The following is a 20943-nucleotide window of genomic DNA, read 5'->3' on the forward strand; positions in this document are numbered from 1 at the left end:
AAATTAATAATAAATAAATAAAAGTTGAGACATGACCCAGGCCACACACTTGTTCTTATTGATCATTATTCCCTTTGACAATTCTATTTCTTTAGAAAAGAAAGAAAGAAGTGGTGCTAATTTCCTTCTCTCAGGTCACTATCCAACAGCAATCTGCCATATTCAATTCCCTTCAACCATGAATTATTCCTCCATTTCCATCCTCACATCATTAATTCTCATCAATATATATATATATATATCACCACCACTGCTGTTCTTTCCTTCCCGTGTACTAAAAGTATCAGAATGTAGAATGTAGTTATTGAGTCATTTTCTTACCTTCTCTATGGCAAAATATTCTTCCTGTAGAGGAGTTAATTCTCCTTCCTCTTATTACACAATCTAATTAATTACCTACCTAAAATTGCCTATAAATGTCGGGTTCCAGAAATCAGTAGGAATGTCATTGGCAACAGGAAAAGTGCTTGAGATTGGAACAAGGCACAGCCCTTGGCTTCTGAGATCTACATCATTTTGTGCTTCACAATCTTCTGTTGATTTCTGCAAGCTCTGCATATCAAAATTCAAATAGTTATTAAGCCTAATTAAAATCAATTAAACGATCAGAATGTAGATAGAGTTTAGTTACCTCAATTTGCTGGTTTTGATGGCTGTTCTTTAAGTAGGGAGCACTTAAAACCTAAAACACATTGCATATATATGTTCAGTAAAAGATGGAAAGATTTATATGCAATGATAATAATAACAACTTGCATAATTTGTTTGAGAGAGTCTTTGTTTACCTGAACTTGGTCGTGAAGGAACTTGATGTATTCGATCGTTTCATGGAGTACTGATGCAGTATCGGTCTACAAAAGGAGGAAAGCCAGAAAAAAGAGGCAATTGAACAAGATATGTAAGTATGAAATTAAACTGTAGTTTAAAGTGTAAAGAATTGGATGGAGAAAGAAATTCATGTTCGAAAGCTCAAGGGAAAGCTTACTCACCTTTCCAAAAGGCGAAACCATTTGCTGGAGGGCAGTGATTCTGTCTCCCAACTTCTCTTTTCTCACCTGCATCTACACAAAGTTCTTGTTTTATACAAGTCATCGATCCTTAAGCAAACACATAGATGGGAGATTTACCTTGAAAGTTGGCAATGGCGATGGAGTCTCTAAATTTGGTTTCTTGAGTGCTGGTTCACTGCCACTTCTCTTCGCCATGGACGATGGCACCCCAAGGCCTGGAACATTATTCTACATAAACAAAATATATACGCGTTTAAACATAATTAAACACATGCCAGTGATTAATCTCAAATCTAGTACTTTTCTTCAGATTAATTTCTGACCTTGAAATGATTATGACTGAAACTTGAGGTTTGATTTTGGAGGATCATTGAGTGTGCCTGGTTGGTTGCAGTACTAATACCACTACTAGCCGATGGATTCCAAAAGGGGGTCTCATTAGAGAACTGCAGTTGTTGCTTTGGAGGCGAAGGTGATGAAGCCTTCATGAACTGTGCTAATCTCACTTCAGAATTTTGCAGTATTGATTCATAGTCGATCGAAGGCAGCCCGCTGTTGATCAGGTTATTGGATGCAAAGCAACCGATATTCTGGATTTGGTTGAGCTCTAGATTTGGCCTCGAGATCATGTCCTCCTGCAGCAAGGCCTGGAAGCTGTTTTGGTGTTCTTGAGCTCTTCCACTGCTGCCGCTGTTGCTACTGCAAAAGAACACTAATATATAATTACTTCTGATCATACGATCATTAATTAATTTGATTATAATTATATTCATTAAGGAAAAATGATCGATATATGGTTGTTTACAAGAAAGGCTGGTTCCAGTCGGAAGAGAGGCCTAAATCCATGTCAAGTAACATGGGGGCTGAGACATGGGAGCTGCTTTGGATGTCCTGGAAGGTGATGGAGCTGCTGGAGATGGAGGCCGGCGACTCATCGGATCGGCAGGCGATGTCGAAGCCGGTGGTGGTGGGAGTTCTCCACCAGGTGGTGCTGGTGCTGGTGCAACTTGGTGCTGTTGCTTGGAACTGGTCTGCCATGGCGATGTGTTGATGTTTGGATCAACACCTAATCAATCATCTGAAATTGCTTGTGGATGATCATCAGGTGAAGAGTTGGTGCTGTTTGTGGAGTAGGTTTGGTTGGATGAGCACAGCTGAAGATATATACATACATTATATATATATATATATATATATATATATATATATATAAAAGAGTGGGACGAAATTTCTGTGGAATTATTTGCGGAGAAATCACCATGAGGGCTGCTATTGCAGCAAAAAGTGAAGTCGTCGCGTCTTATTCAGGACGGGCTCATACACTCTAGAAGAGATAAATTACGATGGACATTGTGTCCTAATGCAGTGAATTTTTTCATGGGACTATGGGAGGTTAGGCATCCAACTATCAAAATATTTTCACACCCGTTGAGAATTGACCCCAAATTTTATTCTAGCAAATACTTATACAAGTACCAACTACGCTAATCCATAGGGGCTCCCTACTATTTGGTTGGAGGATAAGTCTTCAAATTGTCACACATTCAGGAGTTGACCTTCAAAATTAGTCTTTGTTAGAATTGGAATGCTAACCCTTACATATAAAATATCTAGGTGAGAAATATGGATATATAATTCTAAATTATGCAAAATGTGTAAATATTTAAGAAATAGTTATACAACGAGAAGATGATATATATAATATTACATAGATCTTCATGAAGTCAATGTGAAATTGATTAGTCTAAATAGATCATAAAGGTCCCACAAAAGTTATGGTTATAGGTGTGGCAAAAAGAATTAATCACAATTTAGGGGTATATGTTTAGTTAACTATAATATGTTTGTTTAAGATTCGCCTAAATAATTCTAAGATTTAATTGTGGGTGAATGATGTAGACACCCTTCACGAGATCATGTGTGTCTTGGTATAATTAAGTTTTATCAATACCTAAAGAGGTCTTTAGACAGCCGTTCCTATCCTTCATAACAGTACTATCAGTCTATCCTTGCCTTTTGACCTACCATAGATTCTCCGATTTAATTTTCTTGGTGGATGTAGAGCATGCGATTAATTGTTAATGGCCATGAATTAACTGACATATGATTATGATAAAAAAAAAAATCAATGTCTCAAAAACAATCCATAATCGAGTTCTACAGAGGTCTAACGAGTAGAGATGGCCTAAAACGTTAATTAATAAAATAAATGAAAATAATTAAATACGTATATTTATATATATGAAAGCGCCCCCACGCTGACCTGACGACATTGGATACGACCGCGGGGAGTCAACGTGGGCCCCGACAAGAGCACGCGTGCCGGTGACGGCAAGGCCCCGCAGTAAGAGCCACGAGTCAAAAGGTGAGGCGATCGCGAAGTTTGCTCCTCCAAATCCAAAAAAAATAGCACAAATCCGTGTCGTGTCATAAGTCGTGCATTGAAGAGCCTGGCCCTATTTAATAAAAGGATAAATTTTATTTTATTATTAATGGGTGATTGTAGATCGGATTGATTTAATTATTCGGATAAAAAATTATCCGATCCTATTAGTTCAAATAATGTAATATCATGATATACATTCGGTCCTATATTCAACAGTTCTTATGTATCAAATATCCAATGGATTGTCAATTATTTAGATATTCGACTCTATATCTAATGAGATATAAAATATAAATATAAATATAATAAAATAATAAAATATTTTAAAATGATAATAGACATTACTCATTATACGGTGTAGCAGTTAATCGACAGTAGTTACTACAATGTGTAGCAGCTTATCGATAGTAGCTGATATAACGTATAGTAACTTATCGTAAGTAAGGATAATCATGGATCAGGTTGGTTTGATTATTGGGATAAAAAACTATTCGACCCTATTATATCGGATAATATCAGAATTTTACATCTGATCCTATATCTGACGATTTTTTTTAAATTTAATTTAGATCGATATTAACAGATTGATCGATTTGACGGATTGACCGCTCACACTCCTCGATCTCACTTAGTTATTTAACCCAACCATGTAATTGCATCTCTGAATTTCTATTGACATGTTCCTTTATTTTCTAAGTTTTTTTTAATGTTATTTTGTATTATATCATGCTTTAATTTTAATTTGGTTTAACAATTAACATTTCTCCCCAATTAAGCACGATTTACCAACAAAATTTCTATTTTTTGAAAATAGTTTGTGGTTTAAGATGGACAAATGAGATCTTTCATATTTTAATTTTATATGAATTAAAAAAAACTTTATAAGTTGAAAAATAATGAATGCTATAGAAGTTAGTTTGCAAATAGTGTATTACAAAAACATAAAACTTTTTGTACGGTAAACAATATGAGTAAAATATAAATTTACTTACAGTTTTTTTTATTAAAATAGATTAAAAAAAAGTAGTATATCTATTAAAAGATAAAACCTTTTACTATTAGGTGCGGGAAAGGAATGAGAGGGTAAAGGCGGTAAAGGGAAATTTAAAATCTTACAAGAAGTGAGCTACAAAATTTTAATTTTCCTTCCCCTTAAAATAAAAAAAAAAGTTCCTTACAGTTCGATTTGGAGTATAATGATAGGTAAAGAAAATTAAAAAATTTATGTTCTAATTTTATCCCTATTTTATTATATTAATTTAAAAATTATTATTTTAAATATTTTTTACATCACAATGAAAAATACTTGTACCGTCGGATTCGTACCACCCAATGCTCGCACTCCATCGACGTTGATGTTAATGCCGACGTTGACACCAACAGTAACTTCGATGTCGACTTTAACAAATGTGTTAAAATTACTTGAATGCGTAAGTCTTAATCAATAAATATATACAAGATGCACTAAATTCTTGAATGGATAAGTTTAACAAAAGTGAGAATAATTGTATAATTTTATATATTTAATATTGATTATCCTCACTTTCCTCCCAAATACGGTAATATATTTTAAGTTAATGAATTTTCTCTCCCTCCGAACTATAGAAAATATAAATACTTTACTCTTCTTTCCTTTTTCTCCCTTCCCCTTCTGTTAATAACCTTCATTCACCCCATCCGAACAAAGCTAAAAGGATAACTCAACAAATAATAATCTTATCATTTTAAATTTAAATTTTTATATATTCATATTATGGTCTTAGAAATTTTTAAAAAAAATTGATAAATTCAGTTAGTCTTATTGACCAGTTTTGGGATGACCAGTCCGATCTTATGAAAATTTTCTACCGACCACTAAGGTAAATCAGGAAGCGCTCATAGCGGGTAGTCTAGAAGTCCAACATCCTTTGGTTGTATACCCCATTTGAAAGAAAAATTTCTATAAATACATTATAGCTGAAAATCAAATTATAAGTACTTAGGTGACAATTTGGATGCCCTACCGTGCACTATAGCTTGGGGGCATCTTAGAAATTAAGGTGACAAAAGGCGACTACGATCGTCCCCAGCGCCCCGCCAACCCGTCTTAGGGCCAATACAGAGAAGGTAAATCACGGGTGAGTACTAGTCTTTGGAGTAGTGACTGACGTATGAGGGAGCATCTTAGAAATAAAAAAAAAATAATCTCAGTTAACTTGGCTATCCCTGGGTGAACGGCCCGGCCCCACATAAGTTTTCTATCGACCACCAGGATAAATTAGGAAGTGCACACGACGATCAGTCCAAAAGCCCAACATTCTTTGATTGTGCCCTTCATTTGGAAAAAAAATTCTTATAAATCTGATATAGCTAGGGATCGAATCATGAATATTTAAATGATAATCTAGATATCCTATCGTGACATCATAATCTCGGAGATATCATCTTAAAAATTAACAAATGTGCTAAAATTACTTGAATGCGTAGGTCTTAACCAATAAATATATACAAGATGCACTAAGTTCTTGAACGGATAAGTTTTTAACAAAAGTGAGAATAATTTAAAACTTTATATATTTAACATTGCTTATCCTCACTTTCCTCCCTAATACAGTAATATATTTTACGTTAATGAACTTTCTCTCCTTCTGAACTACGGAGAATATAAATACTTTACTCTTTTTTCCTTTTTCTCCCTTCCCCCTCCGTTAATAACCTTCATTCATCCCATCCAAACAAAGGTAAAAGGATAACTCAACCAATATTAATCTTGTCATTTTTAATTTTAATTTGCATATATTCATATTATTGTCTTATAAATTAAAAAAAAAATGGTAAATTCAATTACTCTAATTGACGAGTGCTAAGATGACCAGTCCGGTCTTATAAAAATTTTCCACCGATCATTAAGGTAAATCAGGAAGCGCTCATAGCGGTCAGTCTAGAAGTCCAACATCCTTTGATTGCATAACCCATTTGAAAGAAATTTTTTTATAAGTACGCTATAGCTGAAAATCAAATTACAAGTACTTAGGTGGCAATTTGGATGCCCTACCGTGTACTATAGCTTGGGGGTATCTTAGAAATTAAGGTGGCAAAAGGTGACTACGCTCGCCCTCAGTGCCCCGTCAATCCGTCCTAAGGCTAATACAGAGAAGGTAAATCATGAGTGACTACTAGTCTTTGGAGTAGTGACTGATGTATGAGGGGGCATCTTAGAAATAAAAAAAATAACCCAGTTAGCCTTGGCTATCTCTGGGGTGAACGGTCCGATCCAACATAAGTTTTATACCGACCATCAGGGTAAATTAGGAAGCACATATGACGACCAGTCTAAAAGTCCAACATCATTTGAGTACGTCCTTCATTTGAAAGAAAAATTCTTACAAATATAATATAATTAGAGATCGAATCATGAATATTTAAATGATAATCTATATCCTATCGTGACATCATATTCTCCTAGATATCATCTTAGAAATTAAGCATAGTAGGTTTGATGGGACTGATGATAATTTCCTAGAACTTTCAATCTCACGAGTCATGAGACTTGTTTAAATGGTGGAGTTGACTCGTACAACAAGGACAAATTATAATACTATTTACATTCAAACAATTGATCAAAAATTTTAACATTATTTATAGATAACACGGTTTCCACTAGATCTTCTATTCGATTGCCACCTTACAACTGTAACCTAATACCTACCATTACTTTATAGACGAGGGTCCTCCAAATGTCAATGAAAGTCAACGCAACACCACCGACGACTACAACCATTAGTTATTCCTTCAAAAGCGGTAGGAAAAAAGTCTTCTTCCTAGGTCGGAGAAGTCAAACCCAAATCATGATTTGGTAGTGCTAATTCTTTTTAGTATTATTATTATTATTATTTTTTAATTTAAGGTCATTATTTGTGTTGCTCGTGTACGCGTTAAAGGCTTAAAGCAGTTCAGGTTGGCATCCACTCGAAGAAGAGTCGAGAGAGTGGCTTGTCTCATGTCCTTTAAAGCTTAAAAAGCTCACCTTTACTTATCACAAGGGTTCAGATGCAAATTAATAAGATTGAAGTTTCTCAGACTTCAAACATCATAGTGGGAAAAAATAAATCTTAAATATCCATGTACCATATGTTAGATATATATGAATAAAGAAATAATAGAAAGAAAGAAGTTTTTTTAATGAGATTTTAGTTTTATATTGAAAGTTTCAAAGTATATTAATTAGTTTATATTAATTATACGTATTAATAATGTAAATAAATATATGAAAAAAAAACTCTTTCTCATGTGTGGGTATGTAGAGGGTGTACATTTAAGACCCAGATTGCTAGGGGTGGACATAAATCGATCGAACTGAAAAAATCGATCAAATCGAAAAAATTGAACCGGCTAAACAAATCAAATAAATTTTCTTTTCGATTTTTTTTTGTCAAGTTTTTCCAATAACATTTTCACTCTTTCTGAAATATTGGACATATATTTGGATTTTTAATAATTTACTCATATTTTATAAGCTATAAATCATACATTTGAGCCTTTAATATTTTTTTATATTTAGTAGTAATAAATTATCTTATTTAATTATTAAAATTACTTCTTTGATATTAGAACAATTTATGTTTTATTTGACATTGGAACAATTTATGTTTTATTGCGGTTAAGTGAAAGTCTATATTTTGTATTACATTAATCAAATGATATATCATATTAATATTAGTTCGTAATAAAATTTTAATATTAATTTTTTTAGATTTTGGTTTTCATTTTAAATTAAACTCATAATTTTTATCTAGTGTTATTTTTCTGTCTTTAAAACTAATATTTACAATCACACATAATTAGTTCAATTAAGTATTAAAATCATATATAACTGACCGAAAAAATAGATTGTATTATAAAAAATGAACCGAACCGTAATAAAAACTAGTTTGGTTTCAGACCAAATATTTTCAAATTGAAAACCGAAAAATCAAACTCTGGTAGAGCAAACCAAATCGAACTGACCGATGCCCACACCTACGGATTGCACTGAACTATGCTGACTCATGTGCGAGCACGACCTGCGCGCGCCGAATGTTTGATCGGTCAAGGTAAAATTTACCCAAGTGGAACAACTAACATTTCGCCATGTGGATTCTTTTTGTTGCTCAAGAAGGTAGCAGAAGTATCAACCATTGTTTTTGTAACCTCCCGGATAGTAATGGTCGGCCATTGATGGTTGTCAGCTATCATTAATCCTTGGGTATTGAATGGTCATTACTCGCCATTTAATGTTGGTAAGGGATGATGCTCCTATATAAAGGGAGACCATGATCTTAAGCAAGACACACAGAGAAGAAGCAACAGCTCTCCACCTCCGTTCCCCTCCTCCTCTATCATGCAACTCTTGCTCGGCGGAGTGCCCGTGATAGCTATCGGGTACCACTCAGTTCGTAGTGCCACCAGTGTTTGGTAGGAATCACGATTAACCGTTGAATCTTGAGAAACAAACATCCCAAGTAAATCTCAAAATACAGTCGGAAGTGGGGCAAATCTGTTTCAAGGAAACTGCAACCATCGCAAGCATCGGTCCATTCACCCGCTCGACCTTTCTGCTCAGTCGAATGCTCTCTCACTTGGTCGCCCGCTCGGCTGCTAGTCTTCTCTGCTCGCTCGGCCGCTCGTTCGCTCATTCGCTCGACCTCATCCTCTGCTCAGCTGCACTCCCGTATGGTCGTTCACTCGTTCGATGGCTTTACTGCTTTATCCTACCAACCACTTGCCTGCTTCGCTCGTTCGATCACACGCTCGCCCGGCCGCTCGATTTTCTGCTCAACCAACCGAATACTCCCTCGGTCGCTTGCTCGCTCGACCATTTGCTCGCTCAGCCGCTCGCTCGCTCGACCGTTTGTTCGCTCGGCCGCTCACTCGCTCGGTAACTCGGCAGCACATTCGTTTGGCCTCTCAGACTGATCAGCTTCTCAGCTCGCTTGGCTATACTGCCCACATGACCTCTATCTGCTAGACTAGTCTGCACTCAGTACTTGGTAGAAACTAGCCCATGTTAGTAGCTAGAGATTATCAACTCAGATCATTTCAACAAATAAGTTGAATTTAATTTTGTGTATTTAAATTCGGCTAATTCCCTAAAATCTCCAGCAGATTACTTGTCCAACAATCTTGAAACAGAACATATTCTGTTGAGATGACCACAGAATAAAGTCTTGAGGTGCAACAGACTCAATACATGAAGGCTCCTTCCGTCCCAATTGGAACTGTGTCAATCAATCATGGGGAAAAGTCAGAGAAGTTCAATGGACTGAACTTCAAGAGGTGGCAGTAGAAGATGCTCTTCTACTTGACCACGCTCAATCTGGCTCGGTTCTTGATCAACGATCCTCCCAAGAGTGCTGAGGATGTTGATACATAGACCATTAGTGCAGTGGAGGCATGAACTCATTCTGAGTTTCTTTGCCGAAACTACATTCTCAACTGCTTGTCGACTCGCTGTACGCTATGTTTAACATGAAGAGAACGACTACGGAGCCATGGGAGTACCTGGACAAGAAGTATAAGACGGAGGATGCGGGGGCAAAGAAGTTCATCGTGAGCCGATTCCTGGATTACAAGATGGTTGACTCCAAGACAGTGATCAGCTAAGTCCAGGAGCTTCAGGTGATCTTGCACGAGATCCACTCAAAAGGGATGATTCTGAGTGAAACCTTCCAGGTGGATGCTAGATGAAAGGACTTCAAAAACTATCTGAAACACAAGCAGAAGGAGATGAATGTGGAGGAACTTATTGTTAGACTTCGCATCGAAGAAGATAACAAGAGTTCAAAGAGAAAGTCGTTCTCTCAGGCTACTGTGAAAGCCAATGTGGTCGAGCACTGTGAAATCTCGAAAGGAAGAACCTTAAATCTTCCAAAATGGAACCCAGATGAGGCATCAACAGGAAGAAGTTATCTGGGAAATGCTTCAACTGTGACCAAGTTGGTCACAAATCTTCAAAGTGCAGAAAGTCGAAGAAGAAGCAGGATGCCAACCTGAACGATGGACCAGAAATGAATGACCTTTGCACTGTAGTCTCTGAGTTGAACTTGGTGGGTTTAAACTCGTAGCAATGGTGGATCGATATTGGTGCCACCAAACGTGTCTGCTGCAACACGGAGCTGCTCCACAACTTTGAAGAAGTCAATGGAGATAAACTGTTCATGGGAAACTCAGCAACCTCGGACATTATAGGCCTAGGAAAAGTGGTGTTGAAGATGATCTCAAGCAAGGACTTTACTTTGAACAATGTGTTGTATATTCTGAATATTCGGAAGAATCTAATGTCTGGATCACTGTTAAGCAAGCATGACTTTTGCATTATTTTTGAGTCAGACAGAGTTGTATTGTCTAAGAATGGAATGTTTGTCGAGAAAAACTATGTATCCGATGTGATATTCAAGCTCAATGTAATGACCATTAAGCCTAAGATAAATAAAAATGAAAGTTCTTCTACTTATATGCTTGAGTCTTCATATTTGTGGTATAATAGACTAGGACATGCTAACTACGACGTGTTACATAGATTAATAAACATGCAAAGCATGCCTACATTCCACCTTGATCCAAAACATAAATGTGAGATTTGTGTTGAAGCAAAAATAACAAGGTCATCCTTTCAACATATTGAAAGAACGAACAACTTGATCTAATCAACATTGACGTATGAGACCTAAAAGGTATGCTAACATGTGATGATAATAAATATTTCATCACTTTTGTAGATGATAGCATAAAATACTATTATATATATCTTCTTAGAAGTAAAAATGAAACTATAGAGAAATTTACTCTCTATACAAATAAGATTAAAAACTAACTTAATAAAAATATTAAGGTGGTTCGAAGTGATCGAAGCGGTAAATATGTATCACTGTTCGCTGAGTTGTGCGTTGAGCATGGGATCAGATACGAAATAATAGATCCTTATACTCCTCAGTAAAATGGAGTTGTTAAGCGTAAAAATCAAACTCTAAAGGAGATGATGAATGTTCTTCTATTAAGTTCTGGATTGGCAAAGTTCATGTGGGGGAAGCTGTGTTTACAGCTAATTACCTTTTAAATAAGGCGTCCCGCAAGAAAATAGATAAGAGTCCTTATGAGTTGTGGAATGGATGACAACTGTCTTATAAATATTTTCGAATGTAGGTGTCTTGCCAAAGTATTGGTATGTGATCCGAAAAGGATTAAGATAGGACTAAAGATTGTTGATTGCATATTTATTGGATATGCACATAACAGCAGTGCTTAACAATTTTTTGTGCATGAGTCACAAATGTCGGATATACACAAGAACTCGATAATAGAATAAAGAAATGTCTCATTCTTCGAGCATACGTTTTCGTATAAGACCCGAGAGGATACTAGCTCCTCAAAATGGTCATATGAAACACAAGGTGAAGAAGATGATGATAAACCAGTCGAGGTTGAGCTTAGATGGAGCAAAAGAGCTCAGGTAGAAAAATCCTACGGATCAGATTTTATCACTTTCATATTGGAAAATGAGCCCCGAAGTTGCTTAGAAAGAGTAAGTTCTTCTGATTGACCTCACTGGAAAGAGACAATTACATTTGAGATAGAATCTATCTTGTAAAATCATACTTGGAAACTTATGGATCTTCCTCCCGGAAGTAAACCACTAGGTTGCAAGTGGATTTTCAAGAAGAAAGTGAAGTCAGATAGCACAATTGATAAGTATAAGGCCAGATTGGTAATCAAAGGATACCGACAACAAGAAGACCTTGATTACTTTAATATGTATTCTTCCGTGCCGAGAATAACTTCCATTAGAGTATTGTTGGCTATAACTATTCTATGGAATCTCAAAATACATCAGATGGATGTGAAGACATCCTTTCTAAATGGAGATTTAGAAGAAGAAATCTACATGGAGCAAACTGAGGGGTTTTTTGTGGCAGGTCAAAAAAATAATGTTTGTAGATTGGTGAAGTCATTATATGACTTAAAACAAGCACCAAAGCAGTGATATGAGAAATTTGATAATACCATAAAGGAATGTGGATTCAAAATAATGAGTGTAATAAATGTGTCTACACGAAAGCCACATAGAATGAATATGTTATCTTGTGTCTATATGTAGATGACAAACTTATCATTGAGAGTAATGATAAGATAATCAAATCCACTAAGGACATATTGAACTCAAGATTTGATATGAAAGACATTGACCTAGCTGATATGATTCTAGGAATCAAAATTTTTAGAATAATTAAAGGACTTGTTCTTAGTCAGTTTCATTATATCGACAATATTCTTAAGAAATTTATCAATGGTGATACTGTGTTGGTACATACACTGATAGATATAAGTCAACATCTATCGAAAAATTGAGGTGAAAGTATCTCTCAGATAGAGTACTCTCGAGTGATTGGAAGTCTAATGTACCTGATCAGTTATACACGATCAGACTTAGCCTACGCAGTAAGTAAACTGAGTAGATACACAAGTAACCCCGGTGTTGAGCACTGGAAAGGGATAACAAGAGTACTGAGGTAATTGAGGCATACTCATGAATATGGACTGCACTATACAAGATATCTTACTGTAATTGAATAATACAGTGATATGAGTTGGATATCTGATATAAAAGACTCTAAATCTATGAGTGAATATGTATTTACTCTGGGAGGTGCATCCCTTTTCTAGAAATCTTCTAAGCAAATGGTAATAACTAGATCCACGATGGAATATGAGTTTGTGACTCTTAACAAATGTGGTGAAGAGGTTGAATAGCTACGATAATTCTTAGAAGATATTCTGAGATGACCGAAACCTGTGCCGATAATTTATATACATTACGATAGTCAATTAACAATCAGTCGGGCATAGAGTCATCTGTATAATGGTAAGTCTAGACATATGTCGTAGACATAATACCATTAGACAACTACTCTCAACGAGAGTTATCGCTATTGACTATATGAAGTCAAAGGATAACCTAGCAGATCCGTTAATCAAGGGGTTAAACAGAGAGTTAGTTGTAAGCTCATCGTAAGGGATGAGCTTGATGCTAATGATAAATATTAGTGTAAAGGAAACCCAACCTATGCAGACTGGATATCCTAAGAACTAGGTTCAAATGGACAATCTAATTGTACCGACAAAGTTGCTCACTGTGGGGGAACGACCCAATGGATCAGTGAAGGATGGAGGTTGAGCATACAGTTTTTAATGATCCAAGTAGAGTAATGAGGAATACTCTTAGAGAGATCACTTATGTGAGAAAGAAGTGGAGCCGCTTAAAGAGAATTGAAGGCACAATTCTTAGAACTTCTCATCATATTCATGGCCAAGAACGAACATACTCATGAGAACTGAGTTGTATCATAGAGAGCCTTGGGTGAGATATGTCAATGCTTGCACAGGCGATAGAATAGTTAAGGATATCTTGTCTATTATCAGCCAGTAAGCAAACAGATCTTCACAAGAGAAGGTTCAAAGAGTAAAACTATCTGTCTTATACTGAACTCAACTACTGAATGCTATCACATACCCTATCTCCATTAATGTGGGGGATTGTTGGATATATGTGAATGGAGAAGTAGTGAAGAAGAAAAAAACTCTCCATCGTGAATGAGACTTTAGTCCCACATTGGAAGTTTTAAGGCATATTAGTTGGTTTATATTGATCTCATGCATTGATGATGTAAACAAATGCATGGGGAAAGACTCTCTCTCATGCGTGGGTGCGCAGGGGGGGTGCAAATCCAGGGCCCAGATTGCACTGAACTATGCTGACTCATGTCCAAGCACGACCTATGTGCGCCGAATGCCGGACCGGTTGAGGCAAAATTTGCCCAAGTGGAACAACTAACATTTCATCACATGAATTCTTTTTGTTGCTCAAGAAGGTAATGAAAGTATTAACCATTGTTTTCATAACCTCCTGGATAGTAATGGTCGACCATTGATAGTCGTCGGCTATCATTAATCTCTGGGTATTGAATGACCATTACTTGCCATTCAATGCTGGTAAGGGATGATGTTCCTATATAAAAGGAGAGAAGAAGCAGTAGCTCTCCACCTCCGTTCCCCTCCTCCTATGTCGTGCAACACTTGCTCGATGGAGTGCCCGTGATAGCAGTCGGGTGTCACTCAGTTCGCCATAACCACCAATGCTTGGTAGGAATCACGGTTAACCGTTGTATCATGAGAAACAGACGACCCAAGTAAATCTCAAAGCACAACTAGAAGTGGGACAAATCTGTTTCAAGGAAACGCGGTCATTGCAGGCCTAGGTCTATTCACCCGCTTGGCCTCTTTGCCCGGCCGGTCGTTCGCTCACCCGATCGCCCCCTCGGCCGCTCGGCTTCTCCGCCGAGCCGACCCGACCATCCATTCGCTCGACCTCATCCTCCGCTCGGCTGCACCCTCGTTCGGTCGTTCACTCGTTCGGTCGCTTTATTGCTCTACCTGACTGACCGCTTGCCTGCTTCGCTCGTCCGGCCGCACGCTCGCCCGACCGCTCGATTTTTTGCTTGGTCGGCCGAATACTCTCTCGACTACTTGCTCGCTCAACTGCTCAGCCACTCACTTGCTTGACCACTCGCTCGTCAACTAGGTCACACATTCGCTCGACCTCTCGGGCTGCTCAACTTCTCAGTCCGCTTGACTGAACCACCCGGTCGGCTATACTACCCACTCGGCCTCTATCTACTCGATCAGTCTACACTCAACATTTGACAGAAATCAACCCCTGCTGGCAATCTGAGATTATCAACTCAAGTTATTTTAACAAATAAGTTGAATTTAATTTTGTGTATTTAAATTTGACTAATTTCTTAAAATCTCCAGTATATATATATATATATATATATATATATATATATATATATATATATATATATATAATTGTTAAGATCAATGAGTAAAATGATTTTTTTTAAAAAAAATAAATAAAACCTTGATGGAAAAATTTTGAAATTTCACCCACTAATAATACAAGGTGTTCTCTTAAAATCTAGGTATATCCGTTTGAAAGTCTCAGCATACAAACTTGAGCATCTCTTGAAACAAATTAATACACAAAAATGACAAATGTTTTAGGCACCTAACAAGAAAATGGGTATACACTTTAACTCATAGCAATTACACAAACCAATCCGTGTAAACGCACAAATGGTCTGATCTAGATTGTTCGCTTCAAGTTGTGCAGGAAAATAATAATCCTTCAGAAACATGACGTCGAAAGATTCAAAAAAATTGAGTTGCCTATTTGCTCGCTAGTAAGTTGAAAAGGCAAGGTGGAACTTAAGATTCACATCAGATACTGAAAAACTCGATGTCATCCTCCATAATGTACATTTTTCCTTTGTTTGTGCTGCTGTTCCTCCTAATTGAACTTGGCCGGCCTGTCTGAGAAAAAAAAAACATTTTTGCAACATCAAAAACAAGGTGAAGTTAGAAATGAATCTTTTTTCAAAGTTGTTTATTAGTTACCTTCCTCAACACGAACGCCAAATCCCACTCCTCTAGGGATTATGTGCCTGCATCAGTCCAACCTTAGCGACGTGAAAGCTGAGAAACAAGGATCTTACTCTGATCCTGATTTCACCGCCTAGTGCACCAAGTCTTCACGTAAGTTCAGCTCACTCAGGCTCTTTAGGTACTTGTCAACAAATTCATGTGAGTTTTTATTGCAAACACAAGATCCAGACCATACTGTTTTAAAATGAAAATAAAGAACTTAAAAAACAGCAGCAACGAATGAGGTTAGTTTTGTAGGATGAATAGTTGAATATACTTGAGACAGGGTGGGGCACCAATGTAAAAACATACCCGAGCTTGAGTAAAATAGACTCATTGAACTGAATACGGTCAGCGATTGATGATCATGATGTAGATTTCATTGAAGAGTATAACAAACCAAAACATTTAAGTGCTAATGGTGTATTTTTGTGGTATGCCCAAAAAAGGGATTGCTTCTCACCAAAAAAATGGCAAATTCCACCTGAAGATAAGCATATGTAATGGAGTCCTCAAGCCTAATAAAAGAGGCATAAAGTTGAACTGGTAAATATGAGCAATCATACTATTCAAAGGTTGAATTAACAAGCCAGTTGCTGGCATGATACTGAAGATTGCAATAAAGATGTGCCAATCGCTAAACAACTGAGAAGTGAGAACAAAAGCATCATTGATACTGTTCCTACAAAAGAATCCAATCAAGGTGGCAAAAGATGACTGCATTCGCCTCAGTGCCCCCGTCAATCCGTCCTAGAGCCAACACGGAGGATGTAAATCATGGGTGATTACTAGTCTTTGGAATACTGGCTGACACATGAAAGAGGCATTTACCCCGGCATAGTCGAGATTCGAATCCCAGATCTTATGGTGGCAGCACCTCATGCGCTAGCCACTAGACTGTCTCGAAGAGCCACAAAAGAAATTCACCTTTGGAATGGTGATGATTTCACCTTTTTCTACTAAAGGATCCCCTGAGCTACAGTGCAGTGATATGGTGACTTGGGAGAAACTCAAAGCATCGCAGTTCGCAACTGGAACATGCTTGGGTGCTTAATTTGGAGGAAAAAGTTGTGTTGACGAATCCATGGCTGAAGTACCTGGTTTGGGGTTTGTGCAACTCTATGGTGGCGGAAAGCATTGCGAAGGTCAGCTTGTCAATGTAATATTGCAGTACTTCCGGATTTATCTTAATGGTCATTGGAAAATTTCTATGATACTGAACCGGTTACCTCCCGAATTAGTTGGTTCGAAGGACTAGATACTTAAAATAAATAAAAAAAGAAGCAAAATCTGGTTTTTTGCATTTTCTATTATAGATAATCAAGATCCCAAGATATGGAAAGTTAAACTAAGAAATAGATTGAAGAATCAAAATACATGCAACTCAGGAAATTTACACAAATATAGCAAAATGGAGATCGGCTATGACTGTCAAATCAATCAGACAGAAGATAAACACTAAGTTATAGAGAAAATTGGTAAAAAAAAAACTGCAAATGAGCTAGCAACCCACCCAATCGTTGAATTTCCTCAAGTGGACAATGGGCCTCGCCTCGCGCTCCTCCAGCGTCTGACTGATCCTCACACTGTAATGCTCTGCCTCCCTACGTGCATTTCTAAAATTCTCATCATCCAAAGCACACGAATCGCCTGCAAAGTGCAAACAATGGTCCAAACCTAATCAAAACCCTAATTCTCAGTGCGAAAGATCGGCGGCACAATTGGGGGAAACCGAAACGGGCCCACTCCGATCTAAAGAAGGGTATTAGGAAAAGGATTTGGATCGAAGTGCCGTTACCGTTGGAATCATACCTGGGCCTGATTTGGGCGGGCCGAGGCAGGTATAAGAAGTTGATTCAAACCCCCACTTCATGCTTCCAACGAATGCACGTATTGGCGGTAGCTCACCAGTACGGTAAATTACGGATTAAGGGATGGTCTACTGATGAGGACTTTTGATTTGGATGGACTCCACCTACTTAAAGATGGGGTCCATCCACATCAAGGATCTTCATGTAGTAGATTATCCCCTGGTCCACAATTTGCGGACCAAAAGATCTGCTCTCGTAGCTCGCAGCCGATAGCGATAGGTAACTTATGCACGGCAGTCCCTCAAATTATTCAATTTTTAGCCATGTTTTCGTTACTTGTGTGCTACTAATTACTATTTAAATGATTTATAATTGTGCGGTATATCCCATTATACAAAAAAAAGGGTAAGAAAATATCAGAGCGAATACTTGCATAATAAAGATGAAAGGTAATACAACTCAGTCGATAGACTCGACACAAATCATTCATAACAACACACGCATTATTCATTTAACCTAATTTTTATTGTTTTAATTAAGATCTTATTCACCATTTTGAACGTGTGTAGATCCATTCGCAGTTGGAGTGAGGAACCCCACGGCTTCCGCGGAGCGAATTGTTTCGTCATAAATGTCCTCGAGCTTACTGTATTTGAACTCAAAACCGGCTTTGATGAGCTTTTCAGACGACAATATCACCTTCGACTTTTCGGGCAAGTCCGAGCAGCTACAATTATATATTATATGTATTTTTTAAAAAAAAAATATGGCGTAGGAAATAATAAAATGGGTTTTGAAAAATGTTGAAACAAATATTTTTTTTTTACTTAATTAAATGATTCATTACTCTGTAGTCAGACGGTGCTGCGGGTACCGCATACGGAGGAAGCATGCGAGCTCCGGCAGACTGGTGTTGACGGCGGAACAGATGTACCTGCCGGCGGCTACTTTTTCCTCCGCCACGAAGATGTGGGCCCTGCACAAGTCTTCCACGTGGACCATTGAGATCGAGCCAGAGAGGCACTGCATCTGCCGGAACCCGCGAATCATACCTTCGTTTCCTGCCAAAAAATAATGATAATAATAATCTTAAGTCTTTATTTAAAAATAAAATAAAAATCATAAAAATTGAAATTAAAATTAAAATTAAAATTCTTTACCCGATAACAAGCACAGACTGAGTTGTGTACTGTTAGCCAACACCGAACCCACGGCAGGTCCCACGATGAGGGACGGGATCACTCTCACTAGGCTCAGTTCGTTTTCTTCCGCGTACTTTATGGCCTCTTTCTCAGCGAGCACCTTGGACACGGCATATCCCTATACGCACACTCGCACGGTACCATTATTATTCTCATCCATAATAATACCAATTATATATTTTTATTATTAATTAAATATATATTAACAGTACGTATCTGAAAGTTAATATTATACGAGTATTAAATATTAATTGTTGAATAATTTTAGTTAATAAATTAGTTATTTACCCAAGTTCGAGGTTTCGTAGTGGTGAGAAATGTAAGATCGGACCATGCTTCTTCGTCCATGACTAGATTAACTCCTTCGAGCTGGTTGATGGAGACTGCCGCGGCGGATGATGTCAAAATGACTCGCTTCAGCGTTGCCTTAGTCTTGACACATGATTTAAACATGTTCAACATTCCTTTGATGGCTGGTTTTATCAACTCCTCCTGTAATAGGAATAGAAAATTAAATTGCATTTAAGATCTTCTACAACTAGGATTTTAGATTTAACTTTACAGAAATTGCACTTTGTTCTCAAAGTTTGTAAAAAAATTAATAGAAATTTAATTTACATTCGATCACTTTAATGAATAGTTTTTTAGACGTCGTAGTTAACCTCAGGATTCTCCGACATTATTTTGACCGGAGCTGCGACGAGGAAGACGTAATCACAGCCGTTGAATGCCTCGTCGAAGCTTCCTTCCTCCTCGAGATTCGCCCGGAAAATGGTCAACGTCCCCAGACTCTGCATCTGCTTCAGCTGGCCGGCCTTCTGCTCATTTCCTGCACGATTACTCACTCAACTAGCTAAATCACCGATTATAAAACTAATTAAATTAACGCTTAATTAAATAATTAAGGATTTAATTAAACCTGGATCTCTGACGGTGGCGTTCACAGCGTAGCCTTTCTCCAGCAGCTGCCTGATGAGAGCGGACGCCAAGAACCCGTTGCCTCCAGTCACACAAGCACTTGGCATTTTGACAAATATTGCACTCTCTTAACTGTCACTAATTACGGACGTAGTCAAGCGAATCCTAATTAAACAGCTAATTAATAAACTGCATGGAGAAAACAATCACCACACTGACGTATATATATACTAACATGTCTTTGTGATGCAAAGTTAGGTCATCACGTTCCCCTCAACCACCTAAAGGGCACCCCACAGCGCCCGCCCGAATATCGAAAACCAGGACAAGGTTTGAGCAAAAAGAAGATCCCTTCCTTTGATTTAATTTCATAGCAACTCTAAGCATTTTAAGTGAGTATATATAGGAAACAATTAATTAGTGAGAAAGGAAGTCACGCAAGTGAAATGTGTCCATATCAAAATTCATCGAAAGATATCTTTAATTTCTTAAATGTTTATTTGAGAATAATTAAGATTTTGTTTAATGGAGCATACATAAAAGTATTCTCTAATTGCGCGCTTTAAGACAAATAGATAGAGAGCCAAATCTACTATTCTAATTCCTTTGGTTCAAGGGAATTAAAAAACTCACGATCTACTAAAAACTAATTAGGTCTGAATGTTAGGTGGGACCGTGGGGGAGTAATGTGGAAAGGGAAGTCATGCAAATCGTTTTCTTGTAATTTCTAATTTTTGCATTTTAATAAACTTGAAGTATCTTAAATTAATAACCTTTTACGTGTCTCTAATTTGATCTTTGTTCCACAAACAGAGAATATGTTCTCGTTCAACATTTGAATGTAAAAATAACAATATTGTTATAATATGAATGAATGGTGATGGTATTATGGATAAATTACAATCTACCAACCAGCGCGGGCACAACCATCTTAATCTACCAACCATTCATGCACGGGCACAACCACCTTACCTAGAGTTTGATATGCAGTGGTAAAAATGTAGCAGACGATGGACGCGTAATAATTTTGGTATAATAATTAGGGATCGATATGATAGTTGATATGGTCGATCTCATAATGTGCTCAACGCCTGTGTACCTGCATGAACCTCTCTCTA

General features: G+C 37.3%; 2 protein-coding genes and 1 long non-coding RNA gene across 6 annotated transcripts; all 3 read right to left on the bottom strand.

Annotated features, from left to right (window-relative positions):
- Positions 1-272: 272 nt before the first annotated feature.
- LOC122012844 (transcription factor bHLH112-like) lies at positions 273-2177 on the bottom strand. 3 transcript variants are annotated; one of them, XM_042569502.1, is made up of 7 exons: positions 1816-2177; positions 1334-1706; positions 1128-1238; positions 990-1061; positions 786-851; positions 632-682; positions 273-552 (listed from the first exon to the last, which is right to left on the bottom strand). In XM_042569502.1, exons 1-7 carry the CDS (start codon positions 2046-2048, stop codon positions 397-399), a joined length of 1062 nt encoding a protein of 353 aa, XP_042425436.1. In that variant the 5' UTR covers positions 2049-2177; the 3' UTR covers positions 273-396. The 3 variants fall into 3 exon arrangements, with proteins under 3 accessions (XP_042425436.1, XP_042425437.1, XP_042425435.1); XM_042569503.1 differs by having other exon boundaries at positions 990-1055; positions 1334-1709; XM_042569501.1 differs by having other exon boundaries at positions 1334-1709.
- Positions 2178-15376: 13199 nt separating this feature from the next.
- LOC122008516 lies at positions 15377-17642 on the bottom strand. Of its 2 annotated transcripts, none has more exons than XR_006119304.1 (3): positions 17408-17642; positions 15868-16027; positions 15377-15783 (listed from the first exon to the last, which is right to left on the bottom strand). It is a non-coding gene; the product is annotated as an uncharacterized LOC122008516 (long non-coding RNA). The 2 variants fall into 2 exon arrangements; XR_006119305.1 differs by having other exon boundaries at positions 15868-16036.
- Positions 17643-18111: 469 nt separating this feature from the next.
- LOC122011404 (anthocyanidin reductase ((2S)-flavan-3-ol-forming)-like) lies at positions 18112-20042 on the bottom strand. Its single transcript, XM_042567793.1, has 6 exons — positions 19827-20042; positions 19570-19736; positions 19196-19399; positions 18866-19025; positions 18553-18766; positions 18112-18432 (listed from the first exon to the last, which is right to left on the bottom strand). Exons 1-6 carry the CDS (start codon positions 19930-19932, stop codon positions 18249-18251), a joined length of 1035 nt encoding a protein of 344 aa, XP_042423727.1. The 5' UTR covers positions 19933-20042; the 3' UTR covers positions 18112-18248.
- Positions 20043-20943: the final 901 nt, after the last annotated feature.

The sequence above is a fragment of the Zingiber officinale genome, chromosome 8A (assembly GCF_018446385.1).
Source record: "Zingiber officinale cultivar Zhangliang chromosome 8A, Zo_v1.1, whole genome shotgun sequence".
Classification (NCBI taxonomy): Eukaryota; Viridiplantae; Streptophyta; class Magnoliopsida; order Zingiberales; family Zingiberaceae; genus Zingiber; species Zingiber officinale.